This window comes from Capricornis sumatraensis, chromosome 9 (genome assembly GCF_032405125.1).
Source record: "Capricornis sumatraensis isolate serow.1 chromosome 9, serow.2, whole genome shotgun sequence".
NCBI lineage: Eukaryota > Metazoa > Chordata > Mammalia > Artiodactyla > Bovidae > Capricornis > Capricornis sumatraensis.
The window spans coordinates 62,002,645-62,026,273 of record NC_091077.1 but is presented as its reverse complement, the minus strand read 5'-3'; the positions used below and the strand labels follow the sequence as shown (position 1 = coordinate 62,026,273).

General features: G+C 49.8%; 1 protein-coding gene across 2 annotated transcripts in view; it reads left to right on the top strand.

The window, feature by feature from the left end:
• The window catches only part of ANXA6 (annexin A6), a 49,117-nt gene that overhangs the window by 14,196 nt on the left and 11,292 nt on the right, over positions 1–23,629 (top strand). For both annotated transcript variants that reach the window (XM_068980923.1, XM_068980922.1), the window contains exons 3-20: positions 640–730; positions 1,710–1,804; positions 2,332–2,445; positions 3,422–3,512; positions 4,558–4,637; positions 5,658–5,714; positions 6,495–6,588; positions 7,013–7,108; positions 9,709–9,767; positions 10,759–10,881; positions 12,199–12,257; positions 13,565–13,643; positions 15,330–15,411; positions 15,986–16,080; positions 16,561–16,674; positions 18,159–18,249; positions 19,043–19,122; positions 19,903–19,956. In XM_068980923.1, coding sequence (XP_068837024.1) covers positions 640–730; positions 1,710–1,804; positions 2,332–2,445; positions 3,422–3,512; positions 4,558–4,637; positions 5,658–5,714; positions 6,495–6,588; positions 7,013–7,108; positions 9,709–9,767; positions 10,759–10,881; positions 12,199–12,257; positions 13,565–13,643; positions 15,330–15,411; positions 15,986–16,080; positions 16,561–16,674; positions 18,159–18,249; positions 19,043–19,122; positions 19,903–19,956 — 1,554 coding nt within the window. The remainder of the gene's footprint in view (positions 1–639; positions 731–1,709; positions 1,805–2,331; positions 2,446–3,421; positions 3,513–4,557; positions 4,638–5,657; positions 5,715–6,494; positions 6,589–7,012; positions 7,109–9,708; positions 9,768–10,758; positions 10,882–12,198; positions 12,258–13,564; positions 13,644–15,329; positions 15,412–15,985; positions 16,081–16,560; positions 16,675–18,158; positions 18,250–19,042; positions 19,123–19,902; positions 19,957–23,629) is intronic.

Below are 23,629 nucleotides of genomic sequence, written 5' to 3'. Positions count from 1 at the left end.
CTTCCCTTTGTGGGGCTCGGTTTCTTTGTTTCTGTGACAGAGATCATCTTAAGCGCTTCTACAAAATGCCATAATAATCACATTTATAAAGGTGAAAGGGCTTTCTACACCGCAGAGAGACATAAACACATGAGGGGCTCTTGTTTGTTTTGCAGAAAGCATTCCCACCCCCTGCACTCAGTCTGGGCTCTTATCTGTCCCAGGTTCTGGGAAGGTGGTGCAGAGCTCGAGGCTTGACTGAGCCTTCCTGCCACTGGGAAAAGGCACTGTCCTTGGGGCAGGTGGTGGCAGGAGGTACGGGGAGAGCCCTCCCTACCCTGGCTGTGGCTTTCTATAGCCGGCTCTCCGCTTTAGGGGCAGGGAGCTGAGCCACTGTCCGGGTGAGCGGTCGCGGTCTGGGGTGAGGCAGTGCAGGTGAAGATGGAGACGTGGCAGATTCTGTTGCATTGTCTTTGTTCAGTCCAAAGACTGAAAATACCCCCCGGCTCTTGCCATGCCATTATGGAGACTGATCTGAGCATTTTAGGAGCAGCAGGGACTTTTATCCCATGGCCAGGGTTGGAAGGTAAGCTGGGGTTGGAACTGGGAGCCCTGTTCAGGGCCAGGTCAGCAGCTCACCCTCTGCTTGTCTCTCCACAGGGTGCCAAGTACCGGGGCTCCGTCTGTGACTTCCCCGACTTTAACCCCAGCCAGGATGCCGAGACTCTGTACAATGCCATGAAGGGCTTTGGTGGGTGCTCAGCCACTGCGGGGAAAGGGGCCCGCAGGGAAGGAAGCAGGACTCACCTAGGCTTGGGGGTGTCCCCCCTTTTGGTTATTCAGTCATTCTTTTGTCTCTCTGTTTTTTTTTGGCCACGATACATGGCATGCGGGATCTAAGTTCCCCAACCAGTGACTGAACCTGGGCCCCTGCAGTGGAAGTGCAGACTCCTAACCAGTGGACTGCTGGGACATTCCCTTGTCTCTTCTGTTTATAGTTTTATAATGGACTCTTCTCACGGCGCTAGTGGTAAAGAACCCGCCTGCCAATGCAGGAGATATAAGAGATGTGGGTTCAATCCCTGGCCCAGGAAGATCCCCTGGAGAGGGACATGACAGCCCACTCCAGTACTCTTGCCTGGGGAATCTCACGGACAGAGGAGCCTGGTGGGCTATGATCCACAGGGTCTCAGAGTCAGACATGACTTGAGCGACTTAGCACACATGCCCGTTCCAGGCCATGCACATTCCAGGTCTGCTTTACCAGTAGACCTGCCACCCAGCTTGAGAGCGGCACTTGCTCACTCACGTAGCTGAAACATCAGGGTAGGTCCCCCTCCGGATAACATCACTTTGCCTTTTGTCTTGCGGGTAAGCACTGCCCTCAATTTGCAGCTTATTATTTTCTTTTATTTTTCCTGTCAGTGAAAGAACCCATCCTGGACGTTAGGACACCTGGTTTTTCTAAGCCAAGCTCATTGGGAGACCGCGGGGGACTCCATGCTCCTCTCTGGGCCCCAGTTTCCTGGGGTGTTTGACGAGGAGCTAGATCATGGACCATCATGTGCTAGCATCTCTCTCAGAGGGGCTCGCCAGGTCCCCACAGAGCCCCCCTCTGATGCCACTGCCTCTCACGAGCAGAAGGCTGATACCGAGGACTGCAGGGAGCATCCCTGTTGGGCTTCCTGGAGGCAGGGTGGGTAGGGTGACGGGTGCCTCCCCTCTTCTAGGCAGTGACAAGGAGGCCATCCTGGAGTTGATTATTTCCCGGAGCAACAGGCAGAGGCAGGAGATCTGCCAGAACTACAAGTCCCTCTATGGCAAGGTAACCATGACAACCAGAGGGTTGGGGGCGGAGGAGGCATGCTCTGATTCATCCAGGCCCTTTCCTGAGTATTTTACTCCAGCTCAGCTTCTATGCTGGCACTTCTGCCCTCCTTTTTTCTTCTCTCAGTCAGGCAGGGATCATCCAACCATAATTGAATCTAGTGCACCTGCTGGGCACTGTGCTAGGGGTTAGGGCTCCCCAGATAAATAAGACCCGAGGGTGTCAACCTGTGGACTCACAGTGGGAGAGACACAGGGAACAGGTGAACTCATAGCAGCAGGGAGGGGGCACTGTGCTTTGGACTGCAGTCCTGCCGTCTGCTAGCTGCGTGCCTCTGGGCAGGTTACCTGATGTCTCTAAGCCCATTTCTGAAGGCCAATGATGATATGTACCCCCAGAGTGACGATTAAGTTGGATTACTTCGCTCAGTGCCTGTGCAGAATAAGTCCTCATTCAGAGTAATTCTTATCATTATAACTGCTCTTCCCCATTTTCTTCCATCTCCTCCTCCCTCCCGCAACCAGGATCTCATTGCAGACTTGAAGTATGAGTTGACGGGGAAGTTTGAACGACTGATTGTGGGTCTTATGAGGCCACCTGCCTATGCTGATGCCAAAGAAATTAAAGATGCCATCTCGGTAAGAAGCAGGGTCTCTGTGTGTGTGAGGGTTGGGGGTGTGGTTCATGGGAGATTGCAGCTTCTACAGCGGAAATTCAGTGAGCCCTACACCCACCCCACACATAAGCCCTGCTTTGAGGCAGCAGCCCAAGTCCTGTCCCAGAGGGTGCCATGGTCCGTCCAGATGGATGGAGGTGGCATAGGTGTTGGTGTGAGGCCCACCCTGTGAAAGGGGGCCCTGGGCCCACACCCCGCCCCAGTCGCTTACAGTCCTGAGGAAACAGGACATGGGGATGTGGAAACAGATTGTGTCCAACACCCAAAGGCCGGGGGCATGGTAAAGGAGATCGGGAGGACAGGCCCTGGACTTGGGTGGCTGGAGAGGGCATCACAGAAGATGAGGGGATCGAGTTGGGCCTGAAGCCTGGAGAAGATTTGGTTGACCAGAATGGGCAGGTCATTCTAGGCTGGAGAGGAAGTGGTTGTGGAAGTGTGTTCAGGATATGAGGGGCCGCCCAGTCTAGTGGAGGTGGACGGTTTCTCCCTACAAATCAGGGAGAGCTCAAAGGCCTTTGAGTGTAACTCGGCACTTTACAGTTTATAAAGTGCTATGATCTTTGTCTCAGATGAGCTATATGGACTTGTTTTCATAAGCTAGTAAACTTAGCAGTGTAAGAGATGATCACATTCTCATTCTTTCTGTGAGTTCGGCAGAGCAACTAGTAGTATTCCCATTTTAAGGATGAGAAAAGTAAGGCCCAGGAAGATGAAGTGTTTTTAATGAGCCATCACAAAGCAAGTCGCAGGCAGAGGCAGCACTAGAACTCCCATCTTTAGATTCTCAGGGCTGCAGCTCTGGATCAATGCCTAAGACCTGTGTTAGGAACACCCTGAGTGCTGGGGGTTTCCCAGCTCTGACCACCCCAGGTTCCCAACTTGGGGCTGGTAGCCTCCCATCTCAGCCCTTGACTCACATGCCCCTTCTTTCCTCCCAGGGCATTGGGACCGATGAGAAGTGCCTCATTGAGATCTTGGCTTCTCGGACCAACGAGCAGATCCACCAGCTGGTGGCAGCGTACAAAGATGGTGAGATGGGCAAGAGGGGCCATTCAAGGTTTTTCAGATGTGTAATGAAGGTGCTCACAAGAGTAGGGACCCTAAGACTCTACCCTTCCACCTTTTTTCCTCCTTCCCTCTGATCTGTCTGTCTATCCATCTATCCATTTAGTAAGTATCTACTTTCTGCTGGGTTCTCAGCATATGGTGGTGGGCATCCATACCGTTTCTGCCTGAGAGCTTATGTATTAATGAGATAATGAGGGATATAGATAATAAACAGGTAAACAAATGGGATGATGACACGTGGTAAAGAGTTATGAAGGACACAAGACAGAAAACAAGCATCCAACTTGGAGAGGACATGCTTCAGACAGGTGGTTGGGGAAGCCTGTTTTGGGAGGAGACGAGCAGGAGCCACTTGTACACAGAGTGGGGAGAAGACCCTGGCAGGAGAGGGAATGACAAGTCCAAAGACCCCCAGGCAGAATAAGCCTGGTGTCCAGTGCAAGGCTAGAACAGCAGAGAGCGGGACAGGATTACACAGGGCCATGCAGGCCAAGGCAAAGAGACAATGTTTATTCCAAACCTAGTGGGAAGCAACCCACTCCAGTGTTCTTGCCTGGAGAATCCCAGGGACAGAGGAGCCTGGTAGGAGGCCGTCTATGGGGTCGCACAGAGTCAGACACGACTGAAGCAACTTAGCAGCAGCAGCAGTGGGAAGCAGAGGAGCCCGTGATGAGTGTGGGCTCTAAGACAGTCACTCGTGTTGCTCTGGATCGGAGAAACAGAAAGAACAGTCAGAAGGCTGTAGCCACTGTCCAGATGAGCGACAGTGGTGTCTGGAGTAGGATGCCACAGGTGAGGATAGAGATGTGTGCAGATTCCATCTCACCATGTCGTGAGTCAGCACAAAGCATTGTGAAAATACAGCCTGGGTCTTGTACGGCCAGTGTGGAGACTGGATTTGGGGATTTGTAAAAAATATCAGTATTTTAGGGGCAGTGGGGACCTCTATCCTAGTTCCCTGGGATGTTCTGGAGGTGGGACCAGAGCTTGTATTCCTTCCTGGCAGCCTACGAGCGAGACCTGGAGGCTGACGTCACTGGGGACACCTCTGGCCACTTCCGGAAGATGCTCGTGGTCCTGCTGCAGGTTGGTCTACCCTGGGGCCCTCCCTGAGCTCTCCCCCAGGATGCAGAGGGCTTGGAGCACCTTGTTCCTGTTCCCCTAGACAGTGTGGCTCGTGAGAGGCTCCTTGGTGGCTCCTCAGGTGGAAAGTCTTCCTCGTGTTTTCTGGCCACCTCTCCCCCTCTCCCCGTCTTATCCTCAAACTTGAGATGGTCTCTTTGGCTTGCCTGAGTGTAGAAGCTGAGCATCCAGGGTCTGTTCTGTCCCCTGGGTTTTGCACAGGCAGGTGACCTGCATTTTTTTTCACACACCCTGTCTCTCTTGTGCTTCTCCGTAGTCCTTTTTCTCCCCACAAGTACCCCCTCCTCTATGCTCCGGCCTCTCTCTTGCCATGGCTTTCCCAGCCCTGCTGCTAACTCCCAACCAAGGATGACGTAACAACATAAAAAAGAGCATGAAGAGGATGTGCAGTGGTGTCACAGCTGAAGTCTACCTACTCAGGCTGTTTTTTCCTTTGTTCATTTTCCTTTGCCTGTGTGTTTTTTGTTTTTTGTTTTTTTACACTTTGAGTTAGTTGCTAACATTTAAAACTAGAGAGATTTTGCTCCAAAATCAGATCTCTGGGTTCTTTTGAATAATCGAAAAGTTCTGGCAACAGCAGGCCTGCTTATTCTCAGGACTGCCCTGTTTGGTCCACACTCCAAGGATAAGGGGAGAATCCAATGGTAGGGACCCTGTGATTCCCTGCAAAATAGATGCTGTGGTCCTCTGTGTGTGTGGCCGCACCCTGCAGCTTGTGGCATTTTTGTTCCCCAACCAAGGATTGAACCCCGGCCTGAAGCAGTGAGAGTGCAGAGTCCTAACCACCGAACCACCAGGGAATTCCCAGGTGCTGCGGTCTTGTTCCGGTGGCAGCTGTCAGTCTCTTCCCCTGGACACCCCGGGCCACCGTGGTTTTCCTAGCCCTCCCTGTCTCCACCACTGGCATCCAGGCTTTCTCCCAGCTCTGGTATTTGATCCAGTGTCCCTTGTTTTTCTTCCCAGGGTACCAGGGAGGAGGATGACGTAGTGAGCGAGGACTTGGTGCAGCAGGACGTTCAGGTAAATAAGCACCAGTGGAGATTGCTGGGCACAGCCAGGCAGCCCAAGAAGGGGGAGGGATGGAGGCAAAGTAATTTGCATCAGATACCAGAAATAACTGACTCACCGCCATCAGTATACAGTGCTTCGCTGAAGGAAGGGTTGAAGTTACCTTTCAAAGGCACACAGCGTATGTAAAGCTGGTGAGATGTATTTTGGAGCTTTCATTATTTGTTCATTTTTCATTCAGTTAATTAATATTTATTGAACACTTACTATATGCCAATCATCCTGAATGCCAAGCATTAGGGAATCACAAATGAGCAAAGTCAAACAGTACTGGGGAGTCAGACATAAGTTAATCACACAGTCACATTCTCTTTGGATATACCATATATTCCAGGTGTTTTGAGCTCCCACTGTATGCCAGTGATACTGTAGGTAGATACAGAGAATGTAGAACATAATTCCTGTTCTTGAGGAGTCGGCGCTGTAGTGGGAAGCCAGCCATATAAATATTATATATTATAATATACAGTGAATCAAAGCTATAAAGACACGAAAGTCTAGAAGAGGGAGTGAGGGAAAGAGAACTCCACCTGGGGACATCAGGAAGTGCTTTGAAAACAAATGGGATGTTTAATCTGGGCCCTGAAGGTTGAATAAGAGTTTCCCCAGAAAGAAAGGAGATGCAATTACTAGCATGTTCAAGGATCTGGCAGTGGTTCTGAGTGGCTTGGCTGGTAAGTTCTGTTTCCTGAGGTTTCTTCTCTTAATTAAGCCCCACTTCTCCCCCTCCAGGACCTGTACGAGGCAGGGGAACTTAAATGGGGAACAGATGAAGCCCAGTTCATTTACATTCTGGGAAATCGCAGCAAGCAGCATCTCCGGTTGGGTGAGCTCCAGAGAAGACCTGCAGCTGTCCCCTGGGGGTTGTGTCAAGATTTCTTTTCTCATTTCCTTTTCTGCTAAGGAGCATGATAATGCTTCACCCACAACCCAGACACTCGTCCTGATTTTAACACCGTGGCTTCCGTGGTCCCTTACGAGAGGTCTTTACAGGGTGTTCAGCCCCTCCGTCTCAGTACAGTCCCTGTCTTCATGGTGGAGCGGGATGTGTACACAGTCCCTCACAGCAGACACAGTGAGGCTGCGTGGTGGCCAGTGACGTGCACGACCTTCTCGCCACCTCCCTAAGTGCCAGCCCTGCCTTTCCCGTGGCGATCTGGTCCTGGCCACTGCATCTCCCCTGCCGAAGTCCCTGTTGCTTCCAGTGTGATGAGGGTGCCTTTGACACCCCGTCTCTCTGTCTGACTCAGTGTTTGATGAGTATCTGAAGACCACGGGGAAGCCGATTGAAGCCAGCATCCGAGGGGAGCTGTCCGGGGACTTTGAGAAGCTGATGCTGGCTGTGGGTATGTCCGAGGTTACATTTCCAGGGCCTTTGAGGGATTCAGGGACTCTGGCCCAGGGACATGGGGATTGTATGGTATGGAGATGGGAAGGAGAAAACCAGATGGGTGGTGAATTCTAAAGGTTTAGCTAGGGCCATGTGGCCGAGGCCTGGGGGCTGGGGATCAAGCCTTGGACACTGCTGCCTCCCACTCCCTCCTCCCATGTTTGTGATGGGGCCGAAAAGCACATGGGGTCAGGGGTCAGGAAGTCATGATCAGGAGAGCGGGTTTTGTGGAGCATCTGCTATGTGCCTGGTGCTCCACTGAGTGTTTACTCTTTACACATGACCCAGGAGTGGACACTGTCATCATCTCCATTTCACGGATGAGAAAACCGCAGCTCACAGAGGCTGTATCTCTTGCCAAGGGGTAGTTTTGTAATGAATTGGAGTACTCTGGGCATGGTGGAAGCCAGGAGTTGACTAGTCAAGATTCAAAACTCAGGCTTCCTCTCAGTTTGCTCTTGACTTGGAGAAAGTCACTTAATGCTCAGTGGGCCTCAGTTTCCTCATCTGGTAAATGGGGGTGGGGAGTGAGCCGCCTGACCCAGAGGCTGTGGGCACATCCTGACACCGCATTCCCAGGGCATTCTGGGACTCTGGCCCAGGAACATGGGGCTAAGAATGGAAAGAACTCTATGGTATGGAGGTGGGAAGAAGAAGACCAGAATGTCAGTTTGCCAGCCAGATGTTCCAAGAGTCACTGTGTCTGAGCCTGGGACAGGTTGCATGAGTGTGTTTCTTGGGAACAAGCTAAGGCCCAGCACTCATCCTCTCGCCCAGAGCTGTCCCCCACCAACCCTATCTCAGGTAATCAGGTTGTGGCCCCGCTCTGCCAGCAAGATCCAGAGGTTGGGCCAGTAATGTTCTGTCATTCAGTTCAGTTCAGTCGCTCAGTCGTGTCCGACTCTTTGCGACCCCATGAATTGCAGCACACCAGGCCTCCCTGTCCATCACCAACTCCCGGAGTTCACTCAGCACCAAAATCAGATTGATTATATTCTTTGCAGCCAACGATGGAGAAGCTCTATACAGTCAACAAAAACAATACCAGGAGTTGACTGTGGCTCCGATCATGAACTCCTTATTACCAAATTCAGACTCAAATTGAAGAAAGTAGGGAAAACTGCTAGACCATTCAGGTATGACCTAAATCAAATCCCTTATGATTATACAGTGGAAGTGAGAAATAGATTTAAGGGCCTACATCTGATGGAATCCCTGATGTACTATGGAATAAGGTTCGTGACATTGTACAGGAGACAGGGATCAAGACCATCCCCATGGAAAAGAAATGCCAAAAAGCAAAATGGCTGTCTGAGGAGGCCTTACAAATAGCTGTGAAAAGAAGAGAGGCGAAAAACAAAGGAGAAAAGGAAAGATACAAGCTTCTGAATGCAGAGTTCCAAAGAATAGCAAGAAGAGATAAGAAAGTCTTCTTCAGCAATCAATGCAAAGAAATAGAGGAAAAGAACAGAATGGGAAAGACTAGAGGTCTCTTCAAGAAAATTAGAGATACCAAGGGAACATTTCATGCAAAGATGGGCACAATAAAGGACAGAAATGGTATGGACCTAACAGAAGCAGAAGATATTAAGAAGAGGTGGCAGGAATACACAGAAGAAATGTACAAAAAAGATCTTCACGACCTGGATAATCACAATGGTGTGATCACTCATCTAGATTCAGACATCCTGGAATGTGAGGTCAAGTGGGCCTTAGAAAGCGTCACTACGAACAAAGCTAGTGGAGGTGATGGAATTCCAGGGGAGCTATTTCAAATCCTGAAAGATGATGCTGTGAAAGTGCTACACTCAATATGCCAGCAAATTTGGAAAACTCAGCAGTGGCCACAGGACTGGAAAAGGTCAGTTTTCATTCTAGTCCCAAAGAAAGGCAATGCCAAAGAATGCTCAAACTACCGCACAATTGCACTCGTCTCACATGTTCTATCCGGAGAAGGCAGTGGCACCCCACTCCAGTACTCTTGCCTGGAAAATCCCATGGATGGAGGAGCCTAGTAGGCTGCAGTCCATGCCAAGGGTCGGACACGACTGAACGACTTTTTCACTTTTCACTTTCCTGCATTGGAGAAGGAAATGGCAACCCACTCCAGTGTTCTTGCCTGGAGAATCCCAGGGACGGGGGAGCCTGGTGGGCTGCCGTCTATGGGGTCGCAGAGAGTCGGACACGACTGAAGCGACTTAGCAGCAGCAGCACATGTTCTAGCATAGCGGACTCTAAAGAACCACCTTGTCTAGCCCCACCTCAGGTCCTCCCCACCCAACCCAGTTCCTTGAAACACCAAAGGACCAGAAAGATGAAGGGGGTCTTTGCACTCCCAACATTACAACAGGCCCATGTTCTGGTTTCTCTATCCCCTGGGTTTGTGGTAAAAGTGGTGGGCCTGGGGTCCTCAGGGATTTCAGATTATCAGGAATCAGGATTCTTCTCAGGTTTGAACTTGGTGGCTCCCAAGGAATGGAAATAAAGAAGGGCTCAGACCGCCCCATCACCCTTCCAAGGCAGCCAGAATAACTACCTCTTCCTTCCTCTTCTCAGTGAAGTGTGCCCGGAGCACTGCAGAGTATTTTGCTGAGAGGCTATTCAAGGCCATGAAGGTGCGTGGTGGGGTTGATGCGCCCGAGGTTGGGGAGAGGGCTTCTGTGTGCCCCCACAAGATTGTCGGGACCCTGGCAAATCCTTGCCAGTCCACTGGCCAAAGAGAGCATTCAAGGCTTTGGCCATAGAGCCAAGTGATGGCACTTGGTCCCAGGTGAGCTCCAGAGCCTGGGGTGCTGCCTTTCACACACCTTCCCACCCAGATACCTACCCTGTTCCCATGATTGTTCAGGGGGTGCGGTGACATCATATCCCCAATCCAGCCAGCCAGCTGGGTTGGAAGCCCAAGCTTTATTTCTAAACGCTAATTAACTAGAATGTTTATATTTACATGGGAAGTGAAAGACATTTTGGCATTGCCTGCCAAGACTTGTGATGTTCATCGCAGGGACTCAGGGATTCTGCTCCTGGCGAGTACTGAGAACAGATTTTCCCGGGACTTTACACACACAGCACAGAGGGTGGTGGTATCTTCATAGTGCACCTGGGTGAATGAACACAGTCATTTGTTGTCAGAGGCCACAGGCCCAAAGTCCCTGCAAGTGGCCCATTCTCTGTCTTCCAGCGCCAGACTGGACCTAGCTGGGTCCAGCTGTCCAGAGACGTTTGCCTGTATGATGTGTTCATAAAAACATTCGTAGCAGTATGGTCCGTGTCATGAAAAAACTAGAAGCAACCCAGTGCCTGTCAGGAGTAGATGGACAAATAATGCATAGTGGTGTATTTACAGAGCTCCAAAATGTGCAAATCTAAACCATACCTTGCTTAGAGTTATGAGGAAATCAAAGACGGAAATGACACGAGGTGGGGGAAGAAGACGACAAAAGCAGGAGGGTCATCAGGGAGCTTCAGAGGGAATGGCACCGTTTGGCTTCTTTCCTTCTTAATTTTAACGATTTATTACAAACATTGTGTTTTCAGTTGAGCAGGGGACTCTTAGCAGTCTAGCCTCCTCTCAATTCCCCATCCCCCAAACCACTCGTCTTGCAGGGCCTGGGGACTCGGGACAACACCCTGATCCGCATCATGGTCTCCCGCAGTGAGCTGGACATGCTCGACATCCGGGAGATATTCCGGACCAAGTACGAGAAGTCTCTGTACAGTATGATCAAGGTGAGGTGCTCATGGAGCTCCAGAAAGGGCTGGGGTGCTCTCCCAGGAGGAAGGGTGTCATCCTAGAAAGCTGGAGTCTCGTGGGAATTGCAGGAGCCCTGCCTGTGCCACCTTCAGGGAGTTGAAGGCAACTAGAGAGAAGCAAGTGTCACCTTACAAGCAAGGTGCTTCTAAGACATGGGGCACCTCTTTAGAGGAAGGCAGGACTGGGTCATGATGGGGGCAAAGCTGAATCTGGGATGAAGGCTCCATCACTAGGACGGTGAGAGGTCAGCCTCCTAGAGGCAGCTCGAGGCAGGAGGTCAGAGGCAGGCGTCCCAGGTGAGCGCAGAGGAGGCTTCATTGGGGACTCGCAGGCCCTGGGCCAGGTGGTGGCTCTGGGCTGTCCAGCCCATGAGACTTGCTTCAGAGACAGATGTAAAGCTGGATGGTTTCTGCTTGTTTTGGGTGAGTGGGATAAAGCTTTCTGAGTTCAAGCTGTGCTCCCTAAAGTGTGTTTCTAAAGAAGAATTATATAGGCATTGTGTGCAAAAATAGCTCATGGGAAACATCTGGGAAAAACTAGAAGCAAAATAAGTCTGCTTCTTTACCAAAGAACTTCTCACAGCCTTCACTATAGTTTATTCACTATGAGGCCCCAAGAGGGATGTAGAATATGCCGTGTCTATCAAACATACATTTGTTTGGTTTTGGCATTTCCCAGTGTTTTTGCTCAGTCCATTTTATGGACTATTTCACATAGGAAGGCTGGGCTAGGGTTATCTGGTGGCAGGGGTGTGCTGGGGCCAGTTCACAGTGGCTTGGGAAGCATCTCTTCTTTTACTAATTTTTAAAATTTTTTATTTATTTGGCTGCACCAGGTCTTAGCTGCAGCACTCCAGGTCTTTGTTGTGGTGTGTGGGATCTTTGGTTGAGGTGTGTAGGATCTAGTTCTCCGACCAGGGATAGAACCCAGCCCCCCTGCATTGGAAGTGCAGAGTCTTAGCCACTGGACTACCAATGAAGTCCCCAAAACATCTATTCTTAATTCCGTGTGCAGTGAAGTCATACCTGGTAGCTTGGAACTGTCCACTAGAGGAAATTAGCAAACGCTACAGATCAGGACTTTTTCTCTTTTTCCCAAAGAGCCAGTTGGTAAGTGCTTACTATCACACCACAGTTTGGTCTCAGTCACCTCCAGACAGGCTGAGAGTGAGGGCTGCTGTAAACACATGGTCAGCCTGCCCCTGTTTGGGGCTATTCAGGACCTCCCCTTCTTGTCTGAGAGGATCCCAGGGCTGGGTGAGAGGTGACCTTTCCCTCTGTCTTTCTCCCCAGAATGACACCTCTGGCGAATACAAGAAGGCTCTGCTGAAGCTGTGTGGGGGAGATGATGAGTAAGTGGCCTCCTGGCCCCAGGCTGGAGGGCGTGGCCTCAGGTGTGGCCAGTCAGGACTCTCTTGACCTCATTCTGATGGATGGATGGATTAGATGGACTTGGGAATTCCTTGAAGGTCAGAACACCGCATGGTGAAAGTCTGAGCGCCCATGTACGTGCACATGAGTGTGGTCTCCCATACATGGAGACGTCTGCTCATGTGAACTTGGAAAGCAGTCTAGGGATGTGCGTCAGCAATCAGAATATGAGGGTCTAGGCCCTGCTGCTAACTTCGCAAGTGCTTCTCTGGTTCATCATCTGTTAAATGGAAAAGGTAGAGATGCCTGCCCTGGCTGCTCGTTTATTCAGCATCTATGCATTAAGCACTCTCCACGTGCAGGCCTTGCGGGGAAGCATTGATGAAGCCTCCGGCCTAGAAAAGCACACAGACCTGGGTGTGTGTCCATGGTGGGGAAGTGTACGTGTCTATGTGAACTCTCCAGGTGGGGGTAGGGAGGCTCCTGGAGATAATGAGGCTGAGATCGAGGGAGAAAGGTGATGGGGTGAAGACATGGCCTGGAGGGAGAGTGTTTGGGGTGGAGAGAGAGCCTGGAGATAAGAAGGTGCCACCTGGCTCATTTATGTAGCTGAGGTCACACTTCTGTATTGCTCTGGGAAGACATGAGGCTGAGAGGTGGCGGGGCCTGGAACTTCTTCCTGGTGCATGAATCTCACCCAAGGAGAGCAGAGAACCCGCCACAAGAGGAGGAGTAAATTGGAGCGTGACTTGACCAGATTTGGGTTGCTGGGAAGGGAACTACAGGTACTCTCATCTCCCTTCTCCGGAACGTCTAAGGATCCAGTTAAACAGGGAATACGAGAGCCTCCTGTTTACCTTTGGTAGGTGCCTTAGGAGCTGGTTCAGTTCAGCAGATATTTACCTGGCAGCTGGTAAACCAAGGTGCTTGGCAGAAGGAGAGGTAGCGACGACATGGCTCGAAGCTGGTCGTGGACGTGTTTGAGAGGGGAGACTTATGTAGGAAAGGGGAGGATGGGGGATTCGATAAATCTTCTCCTGCCTGGGACTGGGGGCCAGGAAGGCTGCTGGTCAGAGCTAGCATTGTCAGGAGTCGAAACAGGGTAGAAGGTTCTCAGAGGTGAAGGGTCGGCTCTGGTGAGTGGGTGAGGCCCAGGCTGGAGAGAGGGTAAAGCCAGATGGGTTTACTTGAAGTGTGTGTGTGTGTGTGTGTGTGTGTGTGTTGTGTGTGTGAAGTGTGCCCATGATGACCTTCCCTCCTGTCCTCTCCCTAACACCCTCCATTCCAGTGCTGCTGGCCAGTTCTTCCCGGAGGCAGCGCAGGTGGCCTATCAGATGTGGGAACTTAGTGCAGTGGCCCGAGTAGAGGTCAGACTCTCCCCACCTCCTGCTTGACCTCTTGACCACAGCTTCCACTCTTCTGCTGGCACTTTCCTGCTGCTCTGGTTGGCACCCAGCTGCCCCCTGGTGGCCAACCAGAGACACCGAGTCTCACGTCTTGAAGCTTCCTGTTCTCTGCAGTGATGGATTGGTGGGCGGGCACTCTGGTGTTGGCATCTGATTCCTGCATTCACCTCTAACACGCTGGGGAGCCTTCTGGCACACTAACTACATACAGATCTTGCTGAATGGAGACTTGGTTGGTTCTTTGGAGGGGCCTATCCCATCCTGGGTCCAGTAGTTGGGTTTTGGAGGCATGGAAGCTGAGAACAGATGGGCATCCCTGGGTGTACTAGAGGATTCTTAGCTCTGCTGAGCATCCTCAGACCCAGGGTCTACACAGGGCAAAAATAAAAAGTTTCACAGAAGTCCTCAGGGCAAACCAGCCCCGAGGTAGCACTCGGCCCCTACAAAAATATTTGGAACCTTGGACTCTATTGCTCACTTGCTAGCTACCTTTGGCAGGCCCCCAGCTCTCTCTGTCTCTATCTCCAAAAAGAGGCTGTTGGACATGGCGGTCCGGGTGCCCTCCAAGGGCTCCCATGCACAATGCTCTAGGACAGTGTTTCCCAAATTGTAAGGCAAGAGCTGTCACTAAAGATGATCTTAAGTCATATGAGGAATGAACTGTGTTCTTTTTGTTGGGGAGGGACCTGCATGGCATTAAATAACACTGACCCTCATGCAGTGTGAAAGCTACTCCACTTTGGTTTAACCAATATTTAAATCAGTAATCAATTATTGTTAATGTCGAGGAGGAAGTCTCAGCTTGGTGCCACATCCTTGCCACAGTCGCTGATGTTCCCTTTTCATGACGAGCTGAGAGAGCTAGCTTCAGGTTCAGAGCTCTTGGCAAGCCATGGTATCTTGTTAAATTTGGTGATATTTGAAACCATATATTTTTGGTTTTATGGCATTTATTTTTGTGGGTTATCTGATTATGACACCAACTTTCTGTTCATAATAGTGATATAAAATTGTTTTCATTTGTTAACTCATTGAGCAGATATTTTTTGAGTGCTTACCCCTGTGTCAGGTACTTGCATTATGTCAAAGAATGAAATGGACCGAAACCCTTGCCCTTCAGGAGTATTCATTGCACTTCAAAATGAATGCATTTAAGTAAAACAGAAAAGTGGCTGAATTAAGTTAAAATGTTAAGAAACAGCATAGGGCATGCGCAGATACAGAAAACACTGGGAAGATCATTCGAGGGTGACTGAAATCTGGGCAGCTCTGTTCCGGTATTTCAGAACATTTCGCTTACCTTTTCAGGGAGAGCGTTGCTCTATGAAATGAGAGGACCCTGGGAGCAGGGCTGGGTTGTGAGAGCCTGGCTTCCAGTGGGGCGGGGCCAGAGCTGGCTCTTGGGGCAGGAGCCCGGCCCCTCTGCCCTTGACAGCCCCTGCCCTGCTCCCAAGCCTGGGTCTGTCTCCTCCCTCTCTCAGCTCTAGGGCAGGAGTCTGTCTGCTGTGCCTTCACCCCCGCCTTTTCCCCCGAGCTGCTTGGTTTGGGGCTCTTGGGGAAAGCTTCCCCTCCCTCGCATGCTCCTCTCCTGGCCTGGCCCCTGGGGGGCCTCCAGACACCTGCTGACTCACTTTCTGCCTCTTGTAGCTGAAAGGAACTGTGCGCCCAGCTGGTGACTTCAACCCTGATGCAGACGCCAAAGCCTTGCGGAAAGCCATGAAGGGGCTTGGTAAGGGGCACCTGAAAGGGGTCAGGTTAGCCTCTGGGGCATTGGAGGGTAGCGGGTCTGCAATGGGACCGGCAGGGGCAAGAGCTGAGGCTTCAGGCTGGAGTCTGCAGGGTGATGAGGACTTTATTTGCCTTGAGTCTCCCGCCCCCTGGAACCTCTGGCTCCCTGAAGTATAGAGAGAAGGGTAGTGAGGGGCGTTCTCAGGAACCTTCCCAGAGACCATGTGCTCCCAGGTCCTGGTGTAGAAGTGCTGAGGTAGGGTTTTGCTCTGGCTTTATTGCTAACTCAGCATGTGACTTTGAGCAAGCCCCATAATCCAGCTAGGGTTCTCAGTGTCCCAGGACTGGAACTCAGAGGCCCTGACCCTCTACCCAGGGTTCTCTTTTATCTTGACTAGTGACCCAGCAGAAAAGTGCAGAAGGAATCCGGGTTAGTGATTGGGCCAGAAGCAAGGCTCCTGCAGGGCCATAAAGCTGGCTAGCCTGGCCTCTCCCCCAGCAAAGACGGCTGGGGCCCATCGCTGGGGGAGGTGGGGGCCAAGGCCTTCCTCTGATCTGTGGCTTTGGGGTCTTAGGAACTGACGAGGACACCATCATCAACATCATCGCCCACCGCAGCAACGCCCAGCGGCAGCAGATCCGCCAGACCTTCAAGTCTCACTTTGGCCGGGTAAGGGCCTCAGCCTAGACCCTGGGCCCTGCGTCCACGCTCCTCCTCTGACGGAGCTTGGCGTGGACACACGCCTCTCCTTCCCGCTGCACCCCGCATTCCCTGTGATCAGCAGTATGTTTGTGACTGGTTCCCCTTAGGGCTGCGATCAGGGATTTGAGCTGTGTTAGTGGCATCTAGCTTTGGCTGACTAGTTTCTCCCAGGATGGAAATGGTACCACCCCCTTTCCTTCCCTGTCTCCTCCTTCCAGGGAGAGTGGGCAGGTCCCCCGCTTGCATGGTGTTTTCTCCAGCCTCTTTGTGGTTGTGGTGGTGGTGGTGGTGGTGGTTTTGAACCCAACATCAGCCAAGGCAGACACAGACGCCCACGATTCCTATATCCTGTGGAGCCCCGCCTCCTCCTTCCGTGTCTCCTACCTGTCCCAAGCCACATGTGGGCCATTGCCGATGTTGACATGACCTTGGCTCTGCCCTCTGCAGGACTTGATGGCTGACCTGAAGTCTGAGCTCTCCGGAGACCTGGCAAGGCTCATTCTGGGGCTTATGATGCCGCCGGCCCATTATGATGCCAAGCAGTTGAAGAAAGCCATGGAGGTAAAGTGTGGGCACCCAGGAGACGGGGTCCAGTCTGTGTGGGCGCTGGGGGAGCACAGGCGCTCCTGAGCCCAGGTGGGCTGGGTGTAGCTCCTTGGTGGAGCCCCTCCCATGCCTGTCCTGGGCTCGGGGTCTTGGCTGGTAGTTCCTTGTCTTGTCACCCCACAAGGTAAGGCTTTGCTTTTGTCCCCATGTTATAGATGAGGACGCTAAGGCTCAGCGCTTAAGTTACTTGGTCACAGAGTCGAAGCCCTGGAAAGTGGCAGAGCTGGGATTCAGATCAAGTCTGTCTGTCCCAAGAGCCTGATGTGACAGCCGCATGAATCAATCCGCTAGGGTTTTAGGCTCCTTAAAGGTTAAGGGAAGAACAGACTTTCCCCGGGCAAAGCCAGTTAAGATTATTGTCCTGAAAATTCCTGGACAGAAAAGTGGATGACTTAAAAACACAAAATGAGAAGGATAGGGCTACACTGTGGATCTTAGGACACTCTGAGGATCAGGCTGTCCTCACCACACATCAGCTTTTATTTTCATTATCTCTTAACTTTTTGGCCACACTGTAAGAGCACGTAGGATCTTAGTTTCCCAACCAGGGATTGAACCCACGCCCTTTGTCTTGGAAGTGTGGAGTCTTAATTCAACAGCCAGGGAAGTCCCCACACCAACTTTTAATAGACTGATGAAGATACCCTTCAGGTCAGAGGACTCAGGGACGCTTGACCCCTGGGCAGTAACCTCCCAAGACAGAGACTTGTCTTACCTTTTTAGTCTTACCTTTTTTATAGTCATTGCCCCAGCAGCTTACGCAATGACTGGCACATAATGGGTGTTTAGCAGATACTTGAGCTCATCAGTCAGTCAACCTGTCTTGTCTGCTTCCTCCTCTCTGCCGAAGTGAGGACCTCAGCATAAGGGGCTCCCCAGCTGCCTCAGTCCATGTATCACCCATCCAATCCAGATGTAAGCAAATATTGCCTTGTTGTTTTCCTTAAAGCACAGAACATTTTTTTTTCTTCTGACAAATAATGTGTTTACCATGAAAACTTGAGAAAATAGAGCAGAGCCAAAAAGAATATTGAAATCATCCGTGATTCCCTCACCCACCCGAGACCACGGCCACTGTTACACCGTGGTGCATGTCCTCTATCCTTTTTATGTATTTATATATAAATATTTATATTGAGATATGTGCATATAAGCGTTTTTATACACACACACCCGTATGCGCTATATTCTTTGCTTTTTTAAATTTTTGGTCCAAAGCAGTTCTCATGGGAGGTTCTGGAAATCTTTACAAGCTGGTGTAGTCATTTGACTGCGCCAAGGTCTGGTCAGTGGGTAAGGAGAACATGAGGGAGCCTTGATCTGAGTGTCGACCTGTACAGTGTTCTGGACTAGGAGTCTCTTTGACCTGGGCCCCTTGGGCCTCTCCACAGGGGTCAGGGCTGTGCTTTATTTAGGTCCTCTTTGCCTTGACCTTCTAGGGAGCTGGCACAGATGAAAAGGCTCTCATCGAGATCCTGGCCACTCGGACCAACGCCGAAATCCAGGCCATCAAAGAGGCCTACAAGGAGGGTGAGTGCGGGAGACCTGTGGCCCAGTGCTGCGGGGAGGCCCTGGGGAAGAGCAGGCCCCCCAGGCTCCTGACCTCACCCTCTAGCCCTGCCCCGCCTCCCCACCTCAGGCCACAAGGCTGTGATAAACCCCGTGGGTGCGCCGAGCCCTATGCCTGGGGGAAGGTGCTTCAGAGAGAGTCCCAGGAGGACAGAGGCCTGGAGGTAGAGGAGGGTTTTGACTGGGAGTTGGGGAGAGAGCACCCAGGCCCCTGGAGAGGGGAGGGCGGCTTCACAGGTGTGTGGCCTGTGCACTCACACAGGGCCCCGTGTTCAGAAGGCCCTGTGTCTGTTTGCATGCTTTCCTATCACCATCTTGCAATTCTTCATAACTTTTTAATAAGTGCTTCTGTGTTATTCTGAAGAACCTTGAGCATCAGTCAAAAATGTTTAAGGCTTTTGTCTTCTAAACAGCTTTAAAATGGTAGAACCTTTGAGCAGGGCAGTGGCGTGATCAGAGCTATTCTTTTGTGTTCAGTCACTGCCATGCAGGGGGGAGGTAGGAGAGAGTGAAGGCAGGGAGGCTGTTGTCTGGGGGAGGGGAGATGCACCGAGCTCTTAGCAGGGACAGGGGCAGAGTGAGGTGATGGACCCATGGCAAATCAATAGCAGGGTGGCTGGTGGCCCCCAGGAGCCAACAACAAACTCCTTCATCCCCACCACCCTGCCAGCACTGCTCTGGCTTAAATCTGTGCTCCTTGGACCCCCCTCTACTCTTGGCCAGCAGCCACTCACACCTCCTTTTCCTGTCTCAGACTATCACAAGTCCCTGGAGGATGCTCTGAGCTCAGACACGTCCGGCCACTTCAAGAGGATCCTCATCTCTCTGGCCACGGTGGGTGAATTCACGGCTCCAGACCTGCTTGGCCCTCTGGGGCCCTGGCGGGGGAAGGGTTGCTACAACGAGAGGCAGAGGGTTCACTCCCGATGAAAAGAGGATGTCTTCCCCTGCTGCCTCCTAAGATTCTTACCGTTGAGGCAGTTGCAACGCCTTCTCCATTGTTCACTTTTCAAAGCTGACTTAGTGCCCCCTTCTCCAAGCAGCCCTCCCTGATTGCTCTTAGCCTGGCTTGTTGGGCCCCCAGCTGACAGTTCAGAGCCATTGTGGGTGACCTTTCCCTGTGTCATCATCCAAGAGCTTCTGTTACAGAGGATCTACTGTATAGCTCAGGGAACTCTACTTGGTGTTGTATGGTGACCTAAATGGGAAGGAAATCCAAAAAAGAAGGGATACATGTATACAAGGAGCTGATTCACTTTGCTGTACAGTAGAAACTAAGCAACTATACTCCAATAAAAATTAATTTAAAGTAAATAAATACAGGGGGAAAAGAACAGCTGTTACCATCTCTTGAACTCTCGCAACCTGGGTACCACACCCTGAGGCACAGTTATGGCAAGCTCACTGTGTGCAAGTCAGGCCTTGGGCTAAGTGCCTTCCCAGTGTTCATGCATGTTCAAGACTGCCACCCTGGGAAGGCAGGATCACTGTCCCCATGTTACAGATGCAGGAGAGAGTTCGGAGAGGTGAGTGGCTGAGTACTGCCCTCTGGCTGCTGAGGGATGGAGAGGGTGGATGTTTGGAGTCTGACCTTTCTTTCTGGTCCTGCTGCAGGGGAACCGTGAGGAGGGAGGAGAAGATCGGGAACGGGCCCGGGAAGATGCCCAGGTGAGACACCCCATCCCACCACCCCCTTCCCCCTGCCCAGTGACTCCAGCTGACTTTTGTCCATGCCAGCCCTGGCTGTCTGGGAGTGAGGAAGGTGCCTGGCAGGGCAGGGCTGGTGTGACTGGTTGACACTGAGGCTTTCAGCCCCTGGCAACTCTCCACCCTTAGAAGTGAGACTGTGGCAGTTTCCAAAACTTTCAGAGAGAGACTTGGGAGGGTGGTGCTAATTCTACTGACATTTCCTGTGTGAAGAATAGGACTCGAGCCCTGATCCTCAGATCTGGAAGGGACTTAGGGAGTATCTCAGAGTCAGACTCCTCATAATATAACTGGAAGATGGAGGCCCAAAGACGGTGAATGACCCCTGAAACTCACACAGCAAATCAGTGGCCACTGATTGAGCAGGTCTTGGAGCTTCCTGGGAAGGGGGCCTGAGTGCTAAAGGTCTCGGGTCGTTATTTTTGAAATGGGACCCAGGTCAAGGGGAATGTCCCGGGAGCCCTCGGAAGGGAGTTCCTCGAGGTCAACCCAGGTCTTCTGTGTTGCAAGCAAATTCTTTACCACCTGAGCCGCCAGGGAAGCCCTTCCTCCTTAAGACTCACCCCAAATCCATCCTCTATCCCAAAATTCATCCTCTAGGGAATTCCGCTTGGTGTTTGTTTGGGTCTCCCTGGGAAGCTGTGCTTCTAGTTCACGCCAGCAGGGGGCAATAGTGGGCCTTGCTGGCAGCCACTTTTCAGGAGAAAAGCGGGGAGAGAGAACCTGGGTGGAGTCAACTGAGGGAGCCAGAGCCAGGCCCTGTCCAGCTCAGCTGCTTCTCCTGATTCCCAGATGCTAGACGCTGATCTTCGTGTGGACTCGTTGTCTGACAGTAGAAACACTGGTTTCTTAATTAGTACATATTCTTTTGTAGAAACTTTAGAAAATACCAAAAACAAACCCCCGTATAACCTGCTACTAGTAATAACTATTGTTAATGGAGTATATCATTCTAGTTGTCTTTATGTATTTATAGAAATAGATTCCTGGTTTATAACAGTTAAAAATGAATATTTTGTGAATATGGTTACATTTTTTTTTTAAATTTTATTTTTTGGCTGCACCACACGCCATGTGGGATCTTAGTTCCTCAACCAGGGATCAGACCTGAGCCCTGTGCAGTAGAATAGCCACTGGACTGTCAGGGAAATCCCATATATCATGTTTTAAAAATCAACAGCATCATTTAATGGCTAAATACTATTCCACCTAAGAATCTGCCAGACTATTTAACCAGCCCTTTCCCTAGTAACCAACTCTCATCATGTTTGTGATTTTAGAATAGATTTCTAGAGGTGAGTTGGGAATTTAGAGGAAAATGTATACAAAAATCAAAGGCATTTGATATGCAGAGCCAAGCTTCCCCAGAAAAATAATGACATTAATGCTTAATGGTTTTGTACTTCTTCCTTCCCATGCTCTTACTCAGGACACTGAGAGCACCCTAAGCTCCTGGGGTCTGGATATGTAATTATCAGGTGACATATGTCCGGTGTTTACCTGTTGCCCCACAGTATTGCAGACAGCTTCCTCTTTACTCTTAGTGTTCCCATGTGAGCAATAAATCATGTAAATGATCTCATTATTATAGCCCCAGAGTGAAATAAAGAGTTGTGACCATTTTTAGATAATTCAATCTCTGGATTATTTTTTAATACAACAGCTTTATTGAAACATAATTTGCATACCATACTACTGACCCATTTAAAGTTACAGTTAAGTGGTTGTATCTTCACAGACTTGTGCAGTCATCATTGTGGTAATTCTAGAACATTTCATCACCCTACAAAGAAACCCTGTACAAATTGCGTTCCTTTTCATTTCCTCCCAACCCCCCAGCCCTATGCAACCACTAATTTACTGTCCGTTTATGTAGATTTGCCTATTCTGGACATTTCATATAAGTGGAACCCTATGATATGTGGCTTTTGTGGCTAGCTTCTTTTACTTGATTATAATATTTTTATATATTTTCATCCATATCATATCATATATCCATACTTCATTCCTTTCCATTGCCAAATAATATTTCATTTCATGGGTATATGTATTTATTTTTTACCTCCATTAGCTAATAGATATTTGGGTTGTTTCTACTTTGTTCACAATTATGAACACTACTATAAACATTTGTGTACAAGTTTTTATGTGCGTGAATATTTTCGTTTCCCTTGGTTATATAGGAGTGACAGTGCTGGGTCATGTGATAACTCTCTGTTTACCTTTTGGAGGAATCGCCCAGATTTTTGGCATGAAGTAGCTGAGCTAATAAGGAAAAGCTCTTGTGTTCACTATCTGGAAAATTATTATAGTAGCTCACTGCATTTTTCATATTACAAATATTATGATCTTAAACATGCTTTGAAAAAACAAATACATCTGGAGGTTCTCTGATCTAAAGTGAAGAATCTTTGGTTCTTTAGGTTCCTTTCTGTTTGTTTTTTTTAAACATCTCCCTCTTTTTAAAATAGCAATCCTAGACTTTTTAGCATAACGTTTGAAAAAACTGTGGTAAAATACATTTAACACATCTTACAATTTACCATCTTGACCTTTTCAAAGTGTAGTTCATCAGCATTAAGTGCATTCACGCTGTTGGGCAGCCATCTCCACCATCCATCCACTGACCTCTTCATCCTACAAAGCTAAAAGCCTATACTCAATTAAACAGTAACCACCCACCTCTCTTCCCCCAGCCCCCACAGGCTCTGTTCTTTTTATCTCCATGAAATGGACTACTCTAGGTACCTCACATATTTGAAATCATATAGTATTTGTCCTTTTCTAACTAATTTCACTTAGCATAATGTCTTCAAGGTTCAACCAGGGTTTTTTTAATAGATCTTTTTCTTTAAGAGCTTTTATTTATTTATTTATTTTGGCTGTACTGCACCACATGTAGAATCTAGCTCCCCAACTAGGGATCAAACCCATGCTCCTTCCGGTACAAGCGAGGGGTCCTAACCACTGGACTATCGGGAAGTCCCAACGAGGTGGTTTTTAGTATGGGAAAGTGTAAATAAAAACCGGAAGCAGGGACTTCCCTGTGGTCCAGTGGCTAAGACTCCATGCTCCCAATGCAGGGAGCCAGGGTTCCATCCTGGTCAAGGAACTAGATCCCACATGCCACAACTAAGATATGGTGCAGCTAAATAAATTAAAAAGCAAACAAAGCAACAACAAAAAGCCCAGAAACATCCCATAATCCTAGTAGCTCTGATAGCTCCTATTTAACTTCTTTCTAAAAAGTTAAAATAATGTATTTGCATGTTGAGAAAATAGAAACATAAAATTTCAGGAAAAATACAATGGCAAAGTTCTCCCCCCAGCCCTTCTCTTTAAAGCTAATCACTGTCAACAGTATCTTGACTGTCCCTCTAGCACAACTTCCCAGTAAATATGTAAGAGTGAGCATATTTATCTTTTCTTATCGAGGTAAAAGCAACACTTATATGCAACATAATGTACTTCACTTTCTTGCTTAATTTAAATGAAAGCTCTCTCCTTAGCAGTCCTGTAGACCAGTCCCATTCTTTTTACTAGCTGAGTGGATTTCCATTGCTAAATGAACCCTAGCTCGATTAACAAGCAATCTGGTAATGGTTTCCAGTTTTTCTCTATTACCAGTGAGCAC